Raw genomic sequence first — 17,325 nt, forward strand, 5'->3', positions numbered from 1 at the left:
GACTTTTAAAAGTCCTCTAATACTTTTACATGCTTATCATGAGAACGGTAAGGTTGAATAGAGGGAAGAAAAAAAAAGCCTTAAAAAGCCATACTTTTGTGCCAAGAAATCAATTAGCAATGGGTGCTCCAAATTTGATTTTTCTCATTTCTTGTATTCTCCTAAACCTTCCCCTTAACACTGCTCAAATCTGTTCCGACTCAGGCAATTTCACTTCCAACAGCACATACGGCGAAAACCGCAACCAAATTCTCTCTTCCCTCCCTTACAATGTCACCACCAACAATGGATTTTTCACGGCCAGCCTCACCCAAGACTCCGAAACTGTCTACGTGCTTGCTCTCTGCAGAGGCGACATTTCGAATGATTCTTGTTTCGACTGTGTCAATTACACTAGCCGGGCAATGCTGATGAATTGTCCTAACCAAAAAGAAGCCACGAATTACGGACACTACGCTTCTAAATGTATTGTCCGGTGCTCCAACGTGTTGTTTTTTGATATCATGGAAACGCAACCACCGAGATACATATATATTACAAGTGACATCACGTACTCTGTCGACGAATTCGACCAAGCCTTAAATAGTTTGGTTGAAAGCCTTATAATCAGGGCTGCAATGGGTTCTTCTACAATCAAGTTTGCTACAGGTGAAGGTAAATTTGGAGGGTACCTGAAGATATATGGTCTTATGCAGTGTATTCCTGGAATTGCTTCGGTTGATTGTAGCAGATGCCTAAGGGGAGCGGTGGACGAGTATCGGAGTTGTTGTTTTAGAAAGAGAGGAGCAAATGTTCTGAGACCAAGCTGTATGTTTCTGTATGATTTGATTCCCTTTTTCGAATCTTCAGCTGGTGCTGCACCGCCCCCTCCACCCCCTTCGCCGCTACTAACTTTTGCTCCTCCGCCATCCACCAATGTGACAACGAAGGAAGGTATTTTCAGCTTCCTTAAAGTTTTAGTAATCCTAGCAGAAATATACGATAAGTAAAAGTGGTTTTCCTCATTGGACGATAAATCAAGTAAAGTTGAGTCGTTTGTACTTAAACTACTGTGAATCGATGAATTTATCCCGTTGAGTTACAGGCTAAGAGTTCCTTAACTTGATTTCAACTGTTGATAGATCTATAGCATAGGTTATTTGACTATTGGACGATGCTTCTACCATGTTAATTTGTAACCTTAATGTCAGATATTTATAAGCAATAATATTGATCCTTCTTTTGGTTGATCTGACACAAAATACGAAATGAAAATAACAACTCAAACACACAAGGTACCTTTGAATTTTTATATCTGATATGAACATTTTCTGTTAGGCGCAGGGAGTAAGAGTAGCAAATTTCAGACTACTATCATCATTGTTGTTCTAGTGAGTATCTTCCTCGTATTCGTTGGCCTTGCCTGTGCCTGTTTTCTATTAAGGAAGAGAGAGATTGTCAAGGGTAAGTTGATATATGCTTCACTACCGTAGTGATTGACAAGGTTTAGCATTTAATACAAGGTTTGTGATTTCGCAGAAAGGTTGGATTCTGGTCGCCCTTTCAATTCTGCTTGGAGAAGAGCTGCAGGAAAGTTATTTAGGGTTTCGAACCAATGTGGTGCGCACCATGCTGGTAAATATTGGAAAATGGAAGAGTAGACAATCTTTTCGTGGTTACTAAAGTCGAAAATGAATATGGTGGAAAGAAGTGGTATATTGTAAATTCAAGAGGTAGTTAAAAGAACTCAATCAAGTGGAATTGTATGGATTCAAAATTCTTTTGTTTCCACATTGGTTGTGTTTGGATCTTGGATTTGTGGAGTCATGAAACAGCAAGGGATTTTACTTCATCATGGCGGAGAAGATGACATAGAATCCCTTAGCATTTCCCTGCACAAGTCCTTGTACAAATCCAGCTTTGGTCTTCTCGTCCGCTGTGAAAACAAGGCTCTCATTTTTTCAACTTCAAAATCTTCTGCATATGTAAGTTCATGTAGACGATTAACTTATCTATTCAATATGTTTACTCATGTGAAGGTGAAGATGCATCACAATCTTTGAGTTTGGATTCCTTGAGATTTGAGTTTTCCACAATAAGAGCTGTGACTAATGACTTTTCCAATGCTAATATGCTTGGGCATGGTGGATTTGGTTCGGTCTACAAGGTAACCAAACAATGTAGCTTTCTTTTGTGCTCTAGAACAACAATACATGTATAGTTTAGCCCCAAAAGTTGGCAATATCAAGCGGCTACTTAAATCTCGATGATTCGTGTACATTCAACAGGGTAAGCTTGCAAATGGCCAAGAAATTGCTGTTAAAAGACTTGATGGTTGCTCTGAACAAGGTGAAGGGGAATTCAAGAATGAAATTGTGTTAATGGCCAGGCTCCAACACAGAAATCTTGTTAGGCTCCTTGGCTTTTGCTTCGAAGGAAAAGAAAGGCTTCTTATATATGAGTTTCAGCCCAATGCAAGCCTTGATCGGTTCATTTTTGGTACATCTCTGTCTCCCATTCGGTTTATTAGGTGCACTCCATGTGGAATTTTCACCAAAAAACTATAATATTTTTCTTGATAAATAAGTCCAGAAAAATGTGCTATCAACAGTAAATGTGTGAAATTTTTTGGGTCAGAGGATAATAACTTCAACTCTTTTTCTGCTACATAGCACTTATGCAATATTAGCCTAGCATATGTGATAGAATTGGCCATATTGTTTCTTATTATTTGAATCAATATGTAGATCCAATCAAGCGGTTGCTATTAAATTGGGACACGCGTTACAAAATCATAGTAGGAATCGCTCGTGGACTTGTTTATCTTCACCAGGATTCTCAACTAAGGATCATTCACCATGATCTAAAAGCGGGTAATGTTTTGTTAGACGGGGAGATGAACCCCAAAATTGCCGATTTTGGCATGGCAAGGCTGTTTGTTGTTGATCAAAGTAAAGGAGTCACCAAAAGAATTGTGGGCACCTTGTAAGTACTGTCTCACTTTCTGCAAAATGAGAGGCAGAATTTTGAGGGGAGTTTAAAGAGGTTTTTTACTACGTACCAAAAAATTAATTGGTCAGATCGTGATGTCATGCAGTGGCTACATGCCTCCCGAGTATGCAAAATTTGGGCGATTCTCTGTGAAGACTGATGTCTTCAGTTTCGGTGTTCTAATCCTTGAGATAGTGAGTGGGAAGAAGTACAGCGGCTATGGTGGACCAGAGCATGTGGAACATCTTATAAGCTATGTAAGTGTGCAGTACTTTCTAACACGTTCTTCCTCTCTATGTGCATCAGTGTATTATTAGATCGAAACATGGCATGATATGTATATTGCAGGAAATTTTGTACAAACAGAAAAAAAGAATCTGCAGAAAGTTTACACGATACAACGTCGCTTAGGCGTGGACATCTTGTTTCAAACTTAATTATTCAAAAAGATAGTTTTTCAAAAAGTTCAACGTGCCTTTCGATATGGAAATCCGACATCACATTTGAAAGAATCTGGAAGAAAAGGAATTTTGTGAATGAATTTCCTCTACTTTGGTACCGCAGGCATGGAAGAAATGGAGACAAGGTAAAGCTTCGAGATTGATCGACGAAACCCTAGTGGATGGTTCGAAAAGTGAGAAGATGAGGTGCATTCACATTGGCTTATTATGTGTGCAAGAAAATGTGGCCAAGAGACCAACAATGGCCGCAGTTGTTTTAATGTTGAATGGCTTCAGCATGAGTCTTCCTTTACCCTCAAAACCTGGATTCTTTGTGGGAAGTAGCACGGAACCAGACACGGCCTTAGGAAACCGATTTCCTCCGGTTACTAGTTGGCACCATTCCCAAGAGCAACCTGTGAACGTATCTGTAAATGAGGCTTCAATTACAGACCCATATCCTCGATAGCATCCAGGGATCTGCTTATAAATTTGTTATGGCTCATAGCAATGCCCGTAGGAGCTGCAAGATTTTTGCCCCTGGCTTTTAAGGTTACCTCCTTGATGGTTTGGCGTCAAGCATTATTGAAAGCAATGCCCTGGGAGCTCCGAATAACCTTTGCGATCATATTAACTATTATCAATAGTTTGTATCAAATGTGCCAAGATCTGAAAGTGGTTCTCAGCCATTCGAAATAGAGCACGGGAAAAGTTTTGGTTTTTTGGAATTTTCGAGAACTACTTTTGACTGTTGTAGAGTAGGAGAAATCTGCCATTTTAATTTGCTGATGTAACACATTCTTTGATCATTTTAAGTCCGTTTCATTTCTTGAAGATAAGTCTGGGTTTCATTGTCTTGTTGTCAATTCTGGACTTTTTGTTACGGTCATTGAATGTTACCACTGGAAAGACCGTAAGAATGCGTAGCAGAGATAGGATAGGGACTTGAGGAGCGGTAAATCCGAGAAGAACATTTTCGTAATAGGAGGCTTTGGTTCTTCTAGTTTCAATTATAGAACGATTTTGAAAGAATGAAGAACAAAAACTCGAGATTTTGTTGATACCATATATCAATGACACGAGATTTAACAAGGCATGCAATAGGAAATAGGTACAAAACTTGTTGCAGTGACAACAAATTTGAGCTGAACTGTGAGTGAAATTTTATGTGTTTTCTGACTTCATGACAAGACTCTGATGGTGCACAGCACGCCCCCCCTGAGAAATCGATGTGAAAGTGTGTATTGGGTTTGGCCAGGTCTTCGATCCCTTTAACACCTCCTCCTGTGCATATCATCACAAAATCCAGCCCTCCTTCACGCATCTCTTTTCTGAGGGGAGAACTTCTTTGTCTGTCGTATTTCACCATTGAATTAACACCATACTCTCCCGTCTCAAAATGAATAACCATTTTAGGGTGCTACAAAATTAAGGTTACGCAATTATTATTCTTTCTTTCAACCCAATTACTCATTTTGTTTTTTTTTTAAAAACATTGCAGTCGAAAGAAAGCGTAAGAGCATCAGTTAACTAGAGTCAACCGTAATAGTTGAGTATCGGTCATAAACCAATCTGTTAATCAGACAAAACCAATAGGTACAACATGTAAAAACGGTCCGTCTCACCAAAACATCTGAATGTAACAGTGTCAGATGGCCACATACACAAAAAGAATAACTTAAAAATTGCCTCATAAAACCGATACGATCTCTGCGGACCAAATTTGGTACTTCCAAGTTGCTATGTCCTGCAGAAAAGTTAGTTGAAAGAAAGGCCTAGCATATTGCTTTACTTGTGTACTTAATTGGGCCATTTTGGGTTCCAATTGCTCTGATATGTACGAGAACAACTACAATAAACACCCTTGAAAAATAGCATAAGGTATGCAATTCGTATTTTGAGCCACAAAAACTCATATATCACCACAAAATCTCATTATAGATTATCAAAAAATTCGTATGTTGACCAGAAAATTCATAAACACCACCACAAAAATTCGTAAATAATACCACAAATTAAAATCTCATAAACAATACCACAAAATCTCATATATTTGAGCTGCCATTTTTTACTTTTGTGCCGTCTTTTTGGCTAAGAATTCATATAAAGCACCAAAACAATTCATTTCCAACACCACACAAATTCATTTCCAGCACCACACAAATTCATATATAAACAACCATAAAATATCATGTATTGGCCACAAAAATTCATAAAAGTAAGTCACATAATTCATAAGGGTGTACTGTACACACTTTCGTAAAATGAGCCACAAAAACTCAAAAAGTGACCCACAAAATTCATATGTGGTGGTGTGTATTGTAGTTTTTTCCAATATGTAGAGTAGCCAAGATTTATCGCAAATTTGTAGCACTAGATTTAATAACCCTGCACCAGATTTTGCCCAATAAATCTTTGTCCTACAATTTCATTCTTGAAGTGGAATTCAAGAATGAAATCGTGTTAACGGCCAGGCTCCAACACAAAAATCTTGTCAGGCTCCTCGGCTTTCGCTTATCTATGAGTTTGTGCCCAACGTAAGACTAGATCGGTTTCATTTTTGGTACGACTCTTGTTTCCCATTCGGTTTATTAAGTGCACTCTCCATGGGGAATTTTTACCCAGAAAACAATTTTTCTTGATAAATGTCCAGAATAACCAGCTGTCAACAGTACTAAATGTGAACAATTAACTACCCCATGGAATTAACTTGTTGGGTCAAGGGATAACTTCTACTCTTTTTCTAGAATTGTACACGTTGTTACAAAATCGGGACACGACACATTACAAAATCATAGCGGGAACACCCACGGACTTGTTTATCTTCACCATGACTCTCAACTAAGGATCGTTATCCACGATCTAAAAGCAGCTAATGATTTGTTAGATGGGGAGACGAACCCCAAAATTGCCGATTTTGGCATGGCGAGGCTGGTTGTTGTCGATCAATGTAATGGAATTACCAGAAGAATTGTCGGCACCGTGTAAGGATCAAATTGGGGGTAGAATTCTGAGGGGAATTGAAACTTGAAAGAGGTTTTTTAGCACCAAAAAATTCCTGAGGTTTTTTAGAATTCCTGAGTCCTATGTACAATGAGGGCAATTCATTATTTTGGGAGCACCGGCATGTATTGCTCCAAACCACTCCAGAACTAAACATTTATGTGGTGATAAAGCTGAAGGGACCGACGAGTGTAAATTGATGGGGTACCGACAGGCACATGAGACCCACTCTGAGTACCACACGATTGATCCGAATCATTTAATTTTAATTTTTTTTTAAATGAGTGGGCCTGTGAAAAATTAGCTCAATCCTATGAAAAATCATATTAATCCGATATACGTAGGTACTCGATCCAATCTTCCATTTTTTCATTCAGAATCACCCGGGTTTTTTTTTTTAAATTATTGAACGACTCGGATCATCCGTGCGGAACCCGGAGTGGGTCCCGTGTGCCCGTCGGTACCCCATCGGTATGGATGCTATCGGTACCAATAGCAGGGTTCTTCATGTGGTGTTTATACACTTAGTCGTGAATCATACAAGAATGTGGTCTAGAGCATCAGGTAACTGTACTCCCGTGTACATACACATTTTGGTCCCTGATATAGTCGTGGACCCTGCTATAGGTACAAGGGATCTTATCTACGAAAGTATGCGGTCCAAACCCCATTGCCCCCAAGATAACTTTTTTCTCAAAGCACCACACAAAAGAAAAGAAAAAACTCTAGGAAAATCTGCAAATCATTACAGCCCAAAATCTACAAATTGGAACGACCATGGCTGCAGCAACTTTCTCCTACATGGCTCTAACAGAAGTCTCCATATTAGGCCTGACAGGCTGGGGCAAAATCAACCTAAAAAAGACAAGAACGCTATCCGTATCAGCTCAACAACAAGAAGGAACCCAGGTTCAAGAACCAGAGCAACAGAAAGTCGAAGAAGATCAGGAGGGAAAGAAGCGAAAAGAGCTGAGGCCAGTGGAGGTGCAGCGGAACGTGAAGAGCAAGAGCATGGGGAGAGAGTACGGAGGGCAGTGGCTGAGCAGCACCACCCGCCACATCAGGATTTACGCGGCCTATATCGATCCCGTCACCTTCGAATTCGATCAGTCCCAGATGGATAAGCTCACCCTCATTCTTGATCCGGGCAACGAGTTCGAGTGGAACACCGAGACTTGCAACATGGTCTATTCTTACTTCCAGGAGCTTGTTGATCACTATGAGGTAAATTCACGCTTGTCCTTTGTTTGTGCGAGGTTTCTTACCTTTCACAACTTTATAAATGGGGATAGATGCAAATGTGTGTTTCGGGAATGAAATTGCCAATCCAAAGGGAGCTCGGCCTATGAAACTTACATAATCTCGCACCATTGCGAACTATTCATTTTGTTTTTAACTTTTTGTTTAGTTACTGAGACGCTAGCGATTTTGTGATGAACCAGGGTGCCCCGCTGACAGAGTACACACTCCGTTTGATCGGCTCGGATTTAGAGCATTATATAGGGAAGCTTCTATACGATGGGACAATCAAGTACAACATGAATTGCAGAGTCCTCAACTTCAGCATGGGAAAGCCACGGATTGGATTTAGTTATAGTGAGGGTGAAGTTCAAGATGTAAATCAATAAGTACGCAAATAATACCAAACAAGTTTGGATTTTAAAACATATCTGACGGATGTTAATACACTTTCATAGATATCAATACACTTTTCTTGGATATCGATGCATTTTTTGCATATTAACTACTGCCCTTAGGGCCGACTGAGGTTAGCATTTTCCAATAGAAATGGTAAGTTCTTACAGGTGATTAGGGAAGGTTACAAACTTACAAAGGCAAAGACGTTGAGTCAAATAGCTACATTCTTCCTCCATATTAGATTGCTAGCTTAACAGGAGGAACCTTCCTGCTATTTCTTGACATCACTGCCAAACACGCGCGAGAGGTCTTACCATGGAAGGAAAGCATATCTCCATAAACCAAATTCAGGTACGATATAGTCCAACGAACAGCTATAGAAAATGCTATTGCAATGAATAAGAAAGTAAATTAAGTAATGTCGAAATACAACAACTTAGCATGATTGTATGTTATAATGGTCCCGGGTCGATATGCAAAATACAAAGTCGTGAAGTCTTAAGCAGCCCAAATGCCCGATCCGAAACTTTTCCATGCACGCACACAACATAAGGTCCATGATTGTGTGGATGGACAACCTTCTAGCTCCAACTTCATCGGCTTCAAAAGTACAACAAATCGTTGTTATGTGGAGTGATAATCTTTCAGCTATAGCGTTGGCTTCTAATCCTGTGTTCCATGCTTGTATACGTACCAACCATTTTGAGATCGATTATCATTTTATCAAGTATCTTCACAAAAAGATTAGCTCATTCCAGCTCAGCTATCCAATTGGATATTAGAATGTTTCTTTCCAATATCTGTACGGAAAACAAGGGAAATGAAATTCTATTAATTCTGTTCTTCTTCTTCTATTGTTCTAGTTTTGGAAATTAAATTGTCACTTCACTGGTCACAATGACTTCACTCACCATTTTGTATCCAAATGCATGTGCCAAAACTTGGAAGTGGTTCTCAACCATTCGAGAGAAAGTACGGGAAAAGGTTTTGGTGTTTTGGAAGTCCAAAACCTGGGTGTTATTGGAGTAACATGTTGTTGCGGAAATAAGGATCAAACCAAAAACATACAAAGAAACACACACACCCAATTGAACACAGAGACAACGGATTTACGTGGTTCCCCAAAAACGGGTACGTTCACGGGGGGGGCAGCTGAATTATATTTAGGAGGAGGAGGATTACAAATCACTCTAACTCACACTCACTCACAGACTGATACAAATGCATACATATGCAGCTCTCAAACTCTCTCTGTTTTCCCACTCTCTGGTCTCTCACTCAAGAGAGATACCCTTGCAGAAAACCAAAGGCCTTCAATTTATAGGCCATTCAAAGACTTCCTATTCACAAGCCATGCCAGACATGGCAATTACTTCAAACCCACGCCTGAGATTTTTTTCATATTTTAGCCGTGCCTTTTGAAATCTACAAAGGCTGCCATCAGCCGTGCCTTTTGAAGTCTACAAAGGCTGCCATCTCTATCCAATCTTTGACCAATGAGAGAATTGGAGCCACACTTCAGCAGCCCATGTGCTGATTTCAACAATCTCCACCTTGACGACAATTCTCCAAAGGTCCGATGCTGCCCCCAAATACAATCCAAAAACAGAACAAACAGACTCTCTACAAACTCGAACAAACAAAGAGAGACAAGAGAGCAAACTATAGAAGCAAACAACAGTGCTCTCAAAACAGAACAAACAAATAGACTGACTGCAGATAACAGATGCTCTTAACAAATTCAGAATACCGGAACAAACCAACAGAAGAGCCAGATTTTTGAAGTCTTCGAGTAAACTTCAGAAAAGATTCAGACAAGTCGTGCGACAACTCAAAAATCCCGGCAACAGATTCATATACAAATTCAGATGCTTGACCCACATCAAGCCAAATGCTCAACCTCGATTGAGCCAGGCGCCCCAGAGGCGCATGCACCCCGAAGGTGCTTAACATTGAATCAGGTGGACTGAGCTTGAACCACCATCAAACTCACTCCCAATAACTTCAGCGGACAGATCTGCAGTAGATTCAAAATCAAATTCCCCAATAACGGTGGCAGCTCCACCTTCAGCTTTACTCCCTTCAAGGAAGTATAGGTTGTTGCGTCGGATGCCTCTCATCACAACCAGATTCTTTGAACTAATCTCGAGAGCTCCACCTTGCACAGAAATCACTAAACCTGTGGACTCTAAAGCTCCCAAAGAGATGAGATTTTGCTTCAGGTTCGGGACATACCGAACATCAGACAAAACAAATACAGATTCATCATACAAAAACAAGCTGATTTTACCTATCCCCATAGTCTTACAGGCATGGCCATTGCCCATAATAACTGAATCTCCATCCAACTCCTTGAAGCTGGAGAACAAGTCCCTATTGGGACACATATGATAGGTACAACCAGAATCAAATATCCAGTTATCAGGATGGATAGCTAATGATGAACTGACAAGAGCAACATCTTCATCCTCCATAAAAATAATGTTGGCGTTGGAATCCTCTGTGTCCTTCACTTTCTTTAGTGTTGGACAATCTGCCTTCCAATGCCCTTTCTGACGACAATAGGCACATACATCTTTCGGAATGCGGAATTGAGGGGCTCCTCTCGATTGGGGCCGAGAGTTGCCTCTCACAATCAGAGCTTCAGTTGTCGTGTCCCTGTGAGTCTCCTTGTCTTTCCTGCGATACTCATTATTGATCAAAGCATTGGACACAATTTCAAACTTAATCTCTTCTTTACCATACAACAGAGTAGTGATCAGGTGATCATACTCATCAGGAAGAGAATTCAGCAGCAGCAGTGCCTTATCCTCGTCAAGGATATTGGCATCCAGATTCTGTAGATCAGCAAGTATCTTATTGAACTCATTTAAGTGTTCAATCATCGGGGTACCTGCACGGTGCTGGAAACGAAAGAGCTTCTTCTTCAGGTAGAGGCGGTTCTCTACGCTTTTGGTCATGAACTTATCCTCGAGCTTTTTCCATAATTCTTTAGCCCTCGTCTCCTTCATAACAGAATACTTTTGATCTTTTGCAAGACACAAACGGATTGTGCCGCAAGCTTGGCGATTCAATCTATCCCAGTCTTTCTCCACCATATCATTGGGCTTATCCTCCAATGCAATATCCAACTCTTGTTGGATCAATACATCCTTCACCTCGCACTGCCACATGCCAAAGTTATTGGTGCCATCGAATTTCTCCACCTCGAACTTGGCATTGGACACCGTTGTCCTCCGCATAGAGCCTATAGAGGGCTCGGTGACAACTTTTTCAGATGCTTCGGCCATCGGGACTCCTTAGGAAAAATCCCCGAAAAAGAACCGTCGCTCAGAAACGCTAATAGCGTTTATAGGATGCGTTGAACTATAGCAGCAACTTTGGAGAGGAATCACGCAAAACAAAGTGTACGGTTGGATCTGGGACGTCGAGATAGTCAAAAATTAACTACTCACACGCTGAAATCGGAATAAGAATGGCTCTGGAATCGCGAAAACAAAACGTAGTCGGCTGACTAGGTGCGGCTGACTGGACTGATCAAAACTAGCTGGTCAAAAAACGTCGAAGAGTAAATTGACCGGTCAAACGTCTTCTAATGAACCAACAAGCAGGTACAGGAAGCAGATTCAGCTTCTTCTTCAACCTTTGGACAAAGCGTGAACACACGCTAACTAGCCTTACACGCTCCACGATTGAACGGCGCGTGGGAGGTAGTTACTGCTCCGATTGAGATGGGTTTTACACCAATCTCTTCGTATCGACGATACGAACGGGATGAACAGATCAGATCAAGTTTTCAACCAGTTTCGAAAACCTGCAATTTCGGACAGAGAACAAAAAATGGCGGTGGTTTCGCAAGTTTTGGTTCCCTAGTGCTCTGATACCAATTGTTGCGGAAATAAGGATCAAACCAAAAACATACAAAGAAACACACACACCCAATTGAACACAGAGACAACGGATTTACGTGGTTCCCCAAAAACGGGTACGTTCACGGGGGGGGGCAGCTGAATTATATTTAGGAGGAGGAGGATTACAAATCACTCTAACTCACACTCACTCACAGACTGATACAAATGCATACATATGCAGCTCTCAAACTCTCTCTGTTTTCCCACTCTCTGGTCTCTCACTCAAGAGAGATACCCTTGCAGAAAACCAAAGGCCTTCAATTTATAGGCCATTCAAAGACTTCCTATTCACAAGCCATGCCAGACATGGCAATTACTTCAAACCCACGCCTGAGATTTTTTTCATATTTTAGCCGTGCCTTTTGAAATCTACAAAGGCTGCCATCAGCCGTGCCTTTTGAAGTCTACAAAGGCTGCCATCTCTATCCAATCTTTGACCAATGAGAGAATTGGAGACACACTTCAGCAGCCCATGTGCTGATTTCAACACATGTAACATGTAATCCCAAGGGGTTGGCCCGATGGTTAACACCTGTGACTCAGGGATTTTGCTTCGTCCAAAGTTCTCAGTTTTGAAATCTTGCAGGTGTTATCAACTCTTTTGGAACTAGTCCGTACAAAGCTTTGCTCCAACTTTATTTCAAGTCCTCCGTATTTCGTAAAGACAAGTCTGTCTAGGTTTCATTCATCTAAGGTGGTGAATCATGAGTGATCAGGACAAACGATGACATTAGTTTGAAACACTGAAACAATTACTCCATGTGGGGGCCTAGAAAGACTCGACACATAGAGAGTAGGGCTGTCTGCAGATTGGTTTTGGACGGATCGGTTCGGTTCAATCTGATCCGCTGGCGCATTGTCATTTTTTCCATTCGCCAACTGCCAAGAGTGTTATTTGGTCTGTTCGATTTGGATGCGGTTTGGGTGGTTTAGGCGGATTTGAGCATACAAATTATTTTTTTATGTACGTACACAAAAAATTTGAAATATGGAGCCCCAGAACTTCAAGTCCAATCAAGTCTGAACAAGTTCAAACAAGTCTATACATTCGTCCACCCTAAAGTCCAAACAAGTATAAAGATAAACTATTACATCATCCCCCAAACCAACAACATTACTGAGAATTATAGGTTATTTGATCGGGTATTCCTCCAAGAAATAGATTGTGAACAAAAAGAACACTTAGTCACCGACATATGAGTAATTTAGGATGAGTCTGTCCAAGCAATTTGGAATTTTAGATTAGGATTTTCTATATGTTTTTGTCTTTTAGTCTTCTTACGATGTTTTGATTTTTTTTTTTTGAGCAGACAGTTCGGTTTGAACCGCCAACCGAACTGAACTGATCATCATCCACCAGAATTGTTATATTAGGATCCATAACCTACCTCGGTTTGGTTCATTGGCAGTTCGGTTTGGTCGGTTTAAACGGTTTAGGCAGATCGGTCCATCCGCTGAATAGGCCTAATAGAGAAGTCGACTTGTGTGGTAGATGGAGAAAGTTAGGGTGGGCTTCATAAATTTTAGCGAAGTGCCTTTTGTTTGTCTTTTTTTAGTTCTTGAAAGATTCAATTCAACCAACTGGAACTAGCTCAGTTGGTTAGGACTCTTGCATCTTACAAGGAGGTCAAGAGTTCGAGTATCCCCACCTGTGTGTGGGTGTTCTTCCCTTAGAAAGACTTTCTTCGCTTGTTTCTTGAATTGGTTGAGTTATTGAGTTTGATTGTCTCGTGGACTCTCACAATTGATGTAGTATCCTGACTTTCTTTGCTTGTTTCTTGAATTGGTTGAGTTTTTGAGTTTGATTGTCTCGTGGACTCTCACAATTGATGTAGTATCCTGAGTTTGTACTATGTGCTTTATATCTGATGTAAAATGATCTTTTCTATTGATTGAAAAAAAAGAAAGATTAGATTCTATTCTAATTTTTTGGATCCCTTATTGTATTGGGAAGATGAATCTAAAAGATAGTGTAAAATTAGGATCAAAAGCTAAATAGAGTTGGCGAAAAATAAAAAAAACAAGACCTCAGACAAGAGGGGATATCCTAGTATTATCCTTCATTCTTTATGGGTTATAATGTAGAGTATTTTATTTAAGTAGGTACCGTTTAATTATTAATACATGACCTCTGTCGCACAACATTGATGACGAAGGATTAACGTAATTTATTAATCGATCTGTATATCAATCAAATCCAAAGTAATCCCATTGATGACGAAGGATTAACGTAATTTATTTATTCAAGTAGGTACCGTTTACTTTTTTATACCTTCAGTTTTAAAATGTATTACATTAGGACAATTTTTGTTGTTCTAAATACTTTATATATTTAAAAAGTCAACGGAAAAAAAAAACTTAGAATGAGAATGAGAATTAGAGAAAATGAGATTGGAATATTCATTCTCATTCTCAAGTTTGGCTATGCTTAGAATAGTCATCCTCATTCGCAATAGAATGATGTGGCAATAGTAATGTTCAGAGTGGCAATAGTAATTTTCGGAGTGACAACAGTGAATCTTAGAGTGGAACTAGTAATTTTGGTATAACAAAGAAATGAAACGACAATTCCGATCCTTTGTTTTTTTAGTTGAATGACAATTCCTTTACTAAGGTGAATACTGATTCCTTTTGGAATGATTAATTATTCCATCATTTAATGGTAAACCAAACATGTGAATAAGTATGTTATTGGAATGACCATTGCATTCCAATTTTGATTCTATCGAACTAAACATACCTTTAGTTTCTATATGAATAACTCATAATCAAAATTTAGGAAAGTATTTGGAAGATGGGTGAAGAGAAAACTTTGGATTTTTGTGAAGAGTAAAGACCCAAAAGATCGAAAAAGCCAAATTTTGAATTTCTTTCGTCGTTTATATGAATTATTTTTTTACTTTGGTCTTTGTTTTTATACTTTTCCAATTACTTGACGAAATATAGTGTAAAAATTTATATCTTTTGAAAAAAGATTAATTGAAAGATACGTTTTAGAGTGAAAACGTTGACAAACAAGCTGTAATGTGAAATTCTGTTTAGAAGTTATAGATTGGATTTTGTTGTATACTCTCTCCATTTCTCATTGTAAGTTCCGAAAGGTGATAAACTATTTAAAATTACATGCAATGATTTCACTTTAAAACAAATTTTAAGGTGTTAGAGCATCTCCGGTTTTTACACTGTCCGTTCTTCAAATTTGGATCAAATTTTGAAAAAAAATTCATTTTGGGTAGAAGCATCTTCAATGGCAAAATCCTATTTTGACCCAAATTTATCATTTTTTTAAATACCCAATGGCATTCATGTAAATAAGACAAGAGAGAATCCTCAGATCAGCAGCTCCAACGCAGCTTCGGCAAAGCTTCGAAAGTCTCACGTGCAGGTTGGAAGAGATGAGATGGAAGTCGTTGGGGCTGTTTTTCGATGAGTCGTAACAAAGGGAGATGTCGGCATCGTTGAGCTTGAGAGCGTCGTGGAGCGAATCGAAGGAGCTAGAGCGGGACTAGGTTTCGAGACATGAACATACAATGAGGTGTGGGTGTGAATCTGTATCTACAATGAGAGAGAGAGAGAGAGAGAGAGAGAGAGAGAGAGAGAGAGAGAGAGAGAGGAAAAATGGATGAGTTTGGTTTGTCTCAAATTTGGGGGGGAAAATGGGTAAAACCCAAAAATGGGATAGGGTTTGGGTCATGATTGGAGATGAGTTTTTTCATTATTTTACCCAAATTTTGAGTTTGGGTCTTAAAATGAATCAAGGCTGGAGATGCTCTTAGTACTTCTTTTACTATTGTGCAAACTGAAGATCTGAATTATCAATGAAGGAAGCATGGTTTGATGGTAATGTGCACATAAATTGAATTGGGTCTTTTGGCCTGCCCTCTCTGATACCATTTAGCTTTGATTTGGGAGTATGGTTCCACAGCAAAATAGGTATAGGAGGACCACTATTTCAATAGTATTCTGAGAGCAGCTACTTTGTACATATTGTCAAAAGTTAGATCTGTCTCCAATTTTTCCTTGCCCATAACCCCAATAATTGGGAACTACTTGGGTTTTATTGTTGTTGTTGTTGTATTTCTTTTACTGCCCCTTGGGTGTTGCTCCACCAAGCTAAAAGAACTTTTTGAAGGTTTTGTCCTTATTAGAAAAATTCGCGTTCGTTAGTTTTGCGCCACATTTTTGTGAATTATTGATTTAATTGTCTTGATAAGAGGAATCAGAAAAGTAAAAAATATTTACTTTTACTCAAATATTTTGGGAGATAACCACTTTTCAGCAAAAAAAAATAAAAATAAAAATGGATATTTCTAAAAATATTTGGGTAAAATTACATAAAATTTATTTTTTTGATTCTTCTCGTTGAGATGAATCATTAATCTACAAAAGTTTGGTGAAACTAACAAACACAATTGTTTTAAAATTAGGACAAAACCTCCAAAAAGTGCTAAAAGTTAAGTGGAACGGAGGCTCTAACTCAATTGAAGAACATTGATAGATATTTATGAGGATAGATTTAGAAAATTAAAAATTTTAAATTCTAATCTTGACTTTCTACGAAGGACAAACATTTTAGAACATCAAAAAAGGGAATCGAAAATGCTACTCACACAACCTCTCAAGCACAACAACTCACACAACCGCTGACGTCAGCATGACGTCATCGTAAAACGATGTCGTTTTGCTTTAAAAAAAAAAAACAAAAACAGGTTGCGTACTGTCACGTCTTTCACTTTCCCTTCACCTTCTTTTCCCAATTTGACAGAGAAGATCCCCTCCCAGACGAGAAGCTGATGGCGGAGACACCACACAAGGTGCTGGCGGTGGGCGACTGCAGCGACAAGATCAAGCACCTCCTCGAACTGGTCGAGGCATTCGTCCCGTGGGCCGACCGCATCGAATTCCACCGCATCAACATCAAGAACGATTCCAGGCTCAAAGGCCTCATCAAAATGGCAGATCTGGTCACCCACGAACACACACACACTCTCTCTCTCTCTCTCTAAACAATTTCGCACAATTTCGTTCTGGTTTTTTAAATAATTTTTTAATTTGTTATTTTTTTTTTCTCATTTGCGTGTTGGGGATGGGAATTTTATGAGGTTTTGGATCTCTATGCCACGAAACTTAAAATGCATATTTGAGAATCTCTCTCTTTCTCTCTGCAATTTTGTGCAATTTCTCATTCTTACTAGTTTTTTTATTTTTTTCGTTTTGGTTTTTCCGTTTGTGTTTTTTGTGTCTTGGTTTGGTGCGAGTCTATATCATTTTGGATTTGTGTGGCCTACGGCGCTGGGGGAGCGCTGGGGGGTTGGGTTGCGGTGGTCGCCGGTGGTGATGGGAAGTAGGTTGGGGTGGTCGCC

The 17,325-nt window shown here is 39.5% G+C and overlaps 2 protein-coding genes and 1 pseudogene across 4 annotated transcripts; all 3 read left to right on the forward strand.

Annotated features, from left to right (window-relative positions):
- Positions 1-71: 71 nt before the first annotated feature.
- Positions 72-4,678, forward strand: LOC131311228 (cysteine-rich receptor-like protein kinase 44). 3 transcript variants are annotated; one of them, XM_058338586.1, is made up of 8 exons: positions 72-933; positions 1,318-1,443; positions 1,519-1,614; positions 2,019-2,146; positions 2,268-2,478; positions 2,727-2,964; positions 3,077-3,227; positions 3,535-4,678. In XM_058338586.1, the coding sequence occupies exons 1-8, from the start codon at positions 120-122 to the stop codon at positions 3,877-3,879; spliced, it is 2,109 nt and encodes a 702-aa protein (XP_058194569.1). In that variant the 5' UTR covers positions 72-119; the 3' UTR covers positions 3,880-4,678. The 3 variants fall into 3 exon arrangements, with proteins under 3 accessions (XP_058194569.1, XP_058194579.1, XP_058194587.1); XM_058338596.1 differs by having other exon boundaries at positions 1,324-1,443; XM_058338604.1 differs by lacking the exon at positions 1,318-1,443 and having other exon boundaries at positions 73-933; positions 3,535-4,671.
- Positions 4,679-7,051: 2,373 nt separating this feature from the next.
- On the forward strand, positions 7,052-8,132 carry LOC131311435 (NAD(P)H-quinone oxidoreductase subunit M, chloroplastic). Its single transcript, XM_058338900.1, has 2 exons — positions 7,052-7,637; positions 7,856-8,132. The coding sequence occupies exons 1-2, from the start codon at positions 7,191-7,193 to the stop codon at positions 8,039-8,041; spliced, it is 633 nt and encodes a 210-aa protein (XP_058194883.1). The 5' UTR covers positions 7,052-7,190; the 3' UTR covers positions 8,042-8,132.
- Positions 8,133-15,778: 7,646 nt separating this feature from the next.
- LOC131318270 (small nucleolar RNA snoR100) lies at positions 15,779-15,894 on the forward strand (annotated as a pseudogene).
- Positions 15,895-17,325: the final 1,431 nt, after the last annotated feature.

This window comes from Rhododendron vialii, chromosome 2a, assembly GCF_030253575.1.
Source record: "Rhododendron vialii isolate Sample 1 chromosome 2a, ASM3025357v1".
Classification (NCBI taxonomy): Eukaryota; Viridiplantae; Streptophyta; class Magnoliopsida; order Ericales; family Ericaceae; genus Rhododendron; species Rhododendron vialii.

What these genes read in the sequence shown, in the direction of transcription:
- LOC131311435 (XM_058338900.1), top strand. Translation starts at nt 7,191, where the DNA reads ATGGCTGCAGCAACTTTCTCCTACATGGCTCTAACAGAAGTCTCCATA. An exon ending in AGCTTGTTGATCACTATGAG is followed by an intron (nt 7,638 to 7,855) that starts GTAAATTCACGC and finishes GTGATGAACCAG; the next exon opens with GGTGCCCCGCTGACAGAGTA.
- LOC131311228 (XM_058338586.1), top strand. Translation starts at nt 120, where the DNA reads ATGGGTGCTCCAAATTTGATTTTTCTCATTTCTTGTATTCTCCTAAAC. An exon ending in GATTTGGTTCGGTCTACAAG is followed by an intron (nt 2,147 to 2,267) that starts GTAACCAAACAA and finishes TACATTCAACAG; the next exon opens with GGTAAGCTTGCAAATGGCCA. An exon ending in TGGAACATCTTATAAGCTAT is followed by an intron (nt 3,228 to 3,534) that starts GTAAGTGTGCAG and finishes TTGGTACCGCAG; the next exon opens with GCATGGAAGAAATGGAGACA.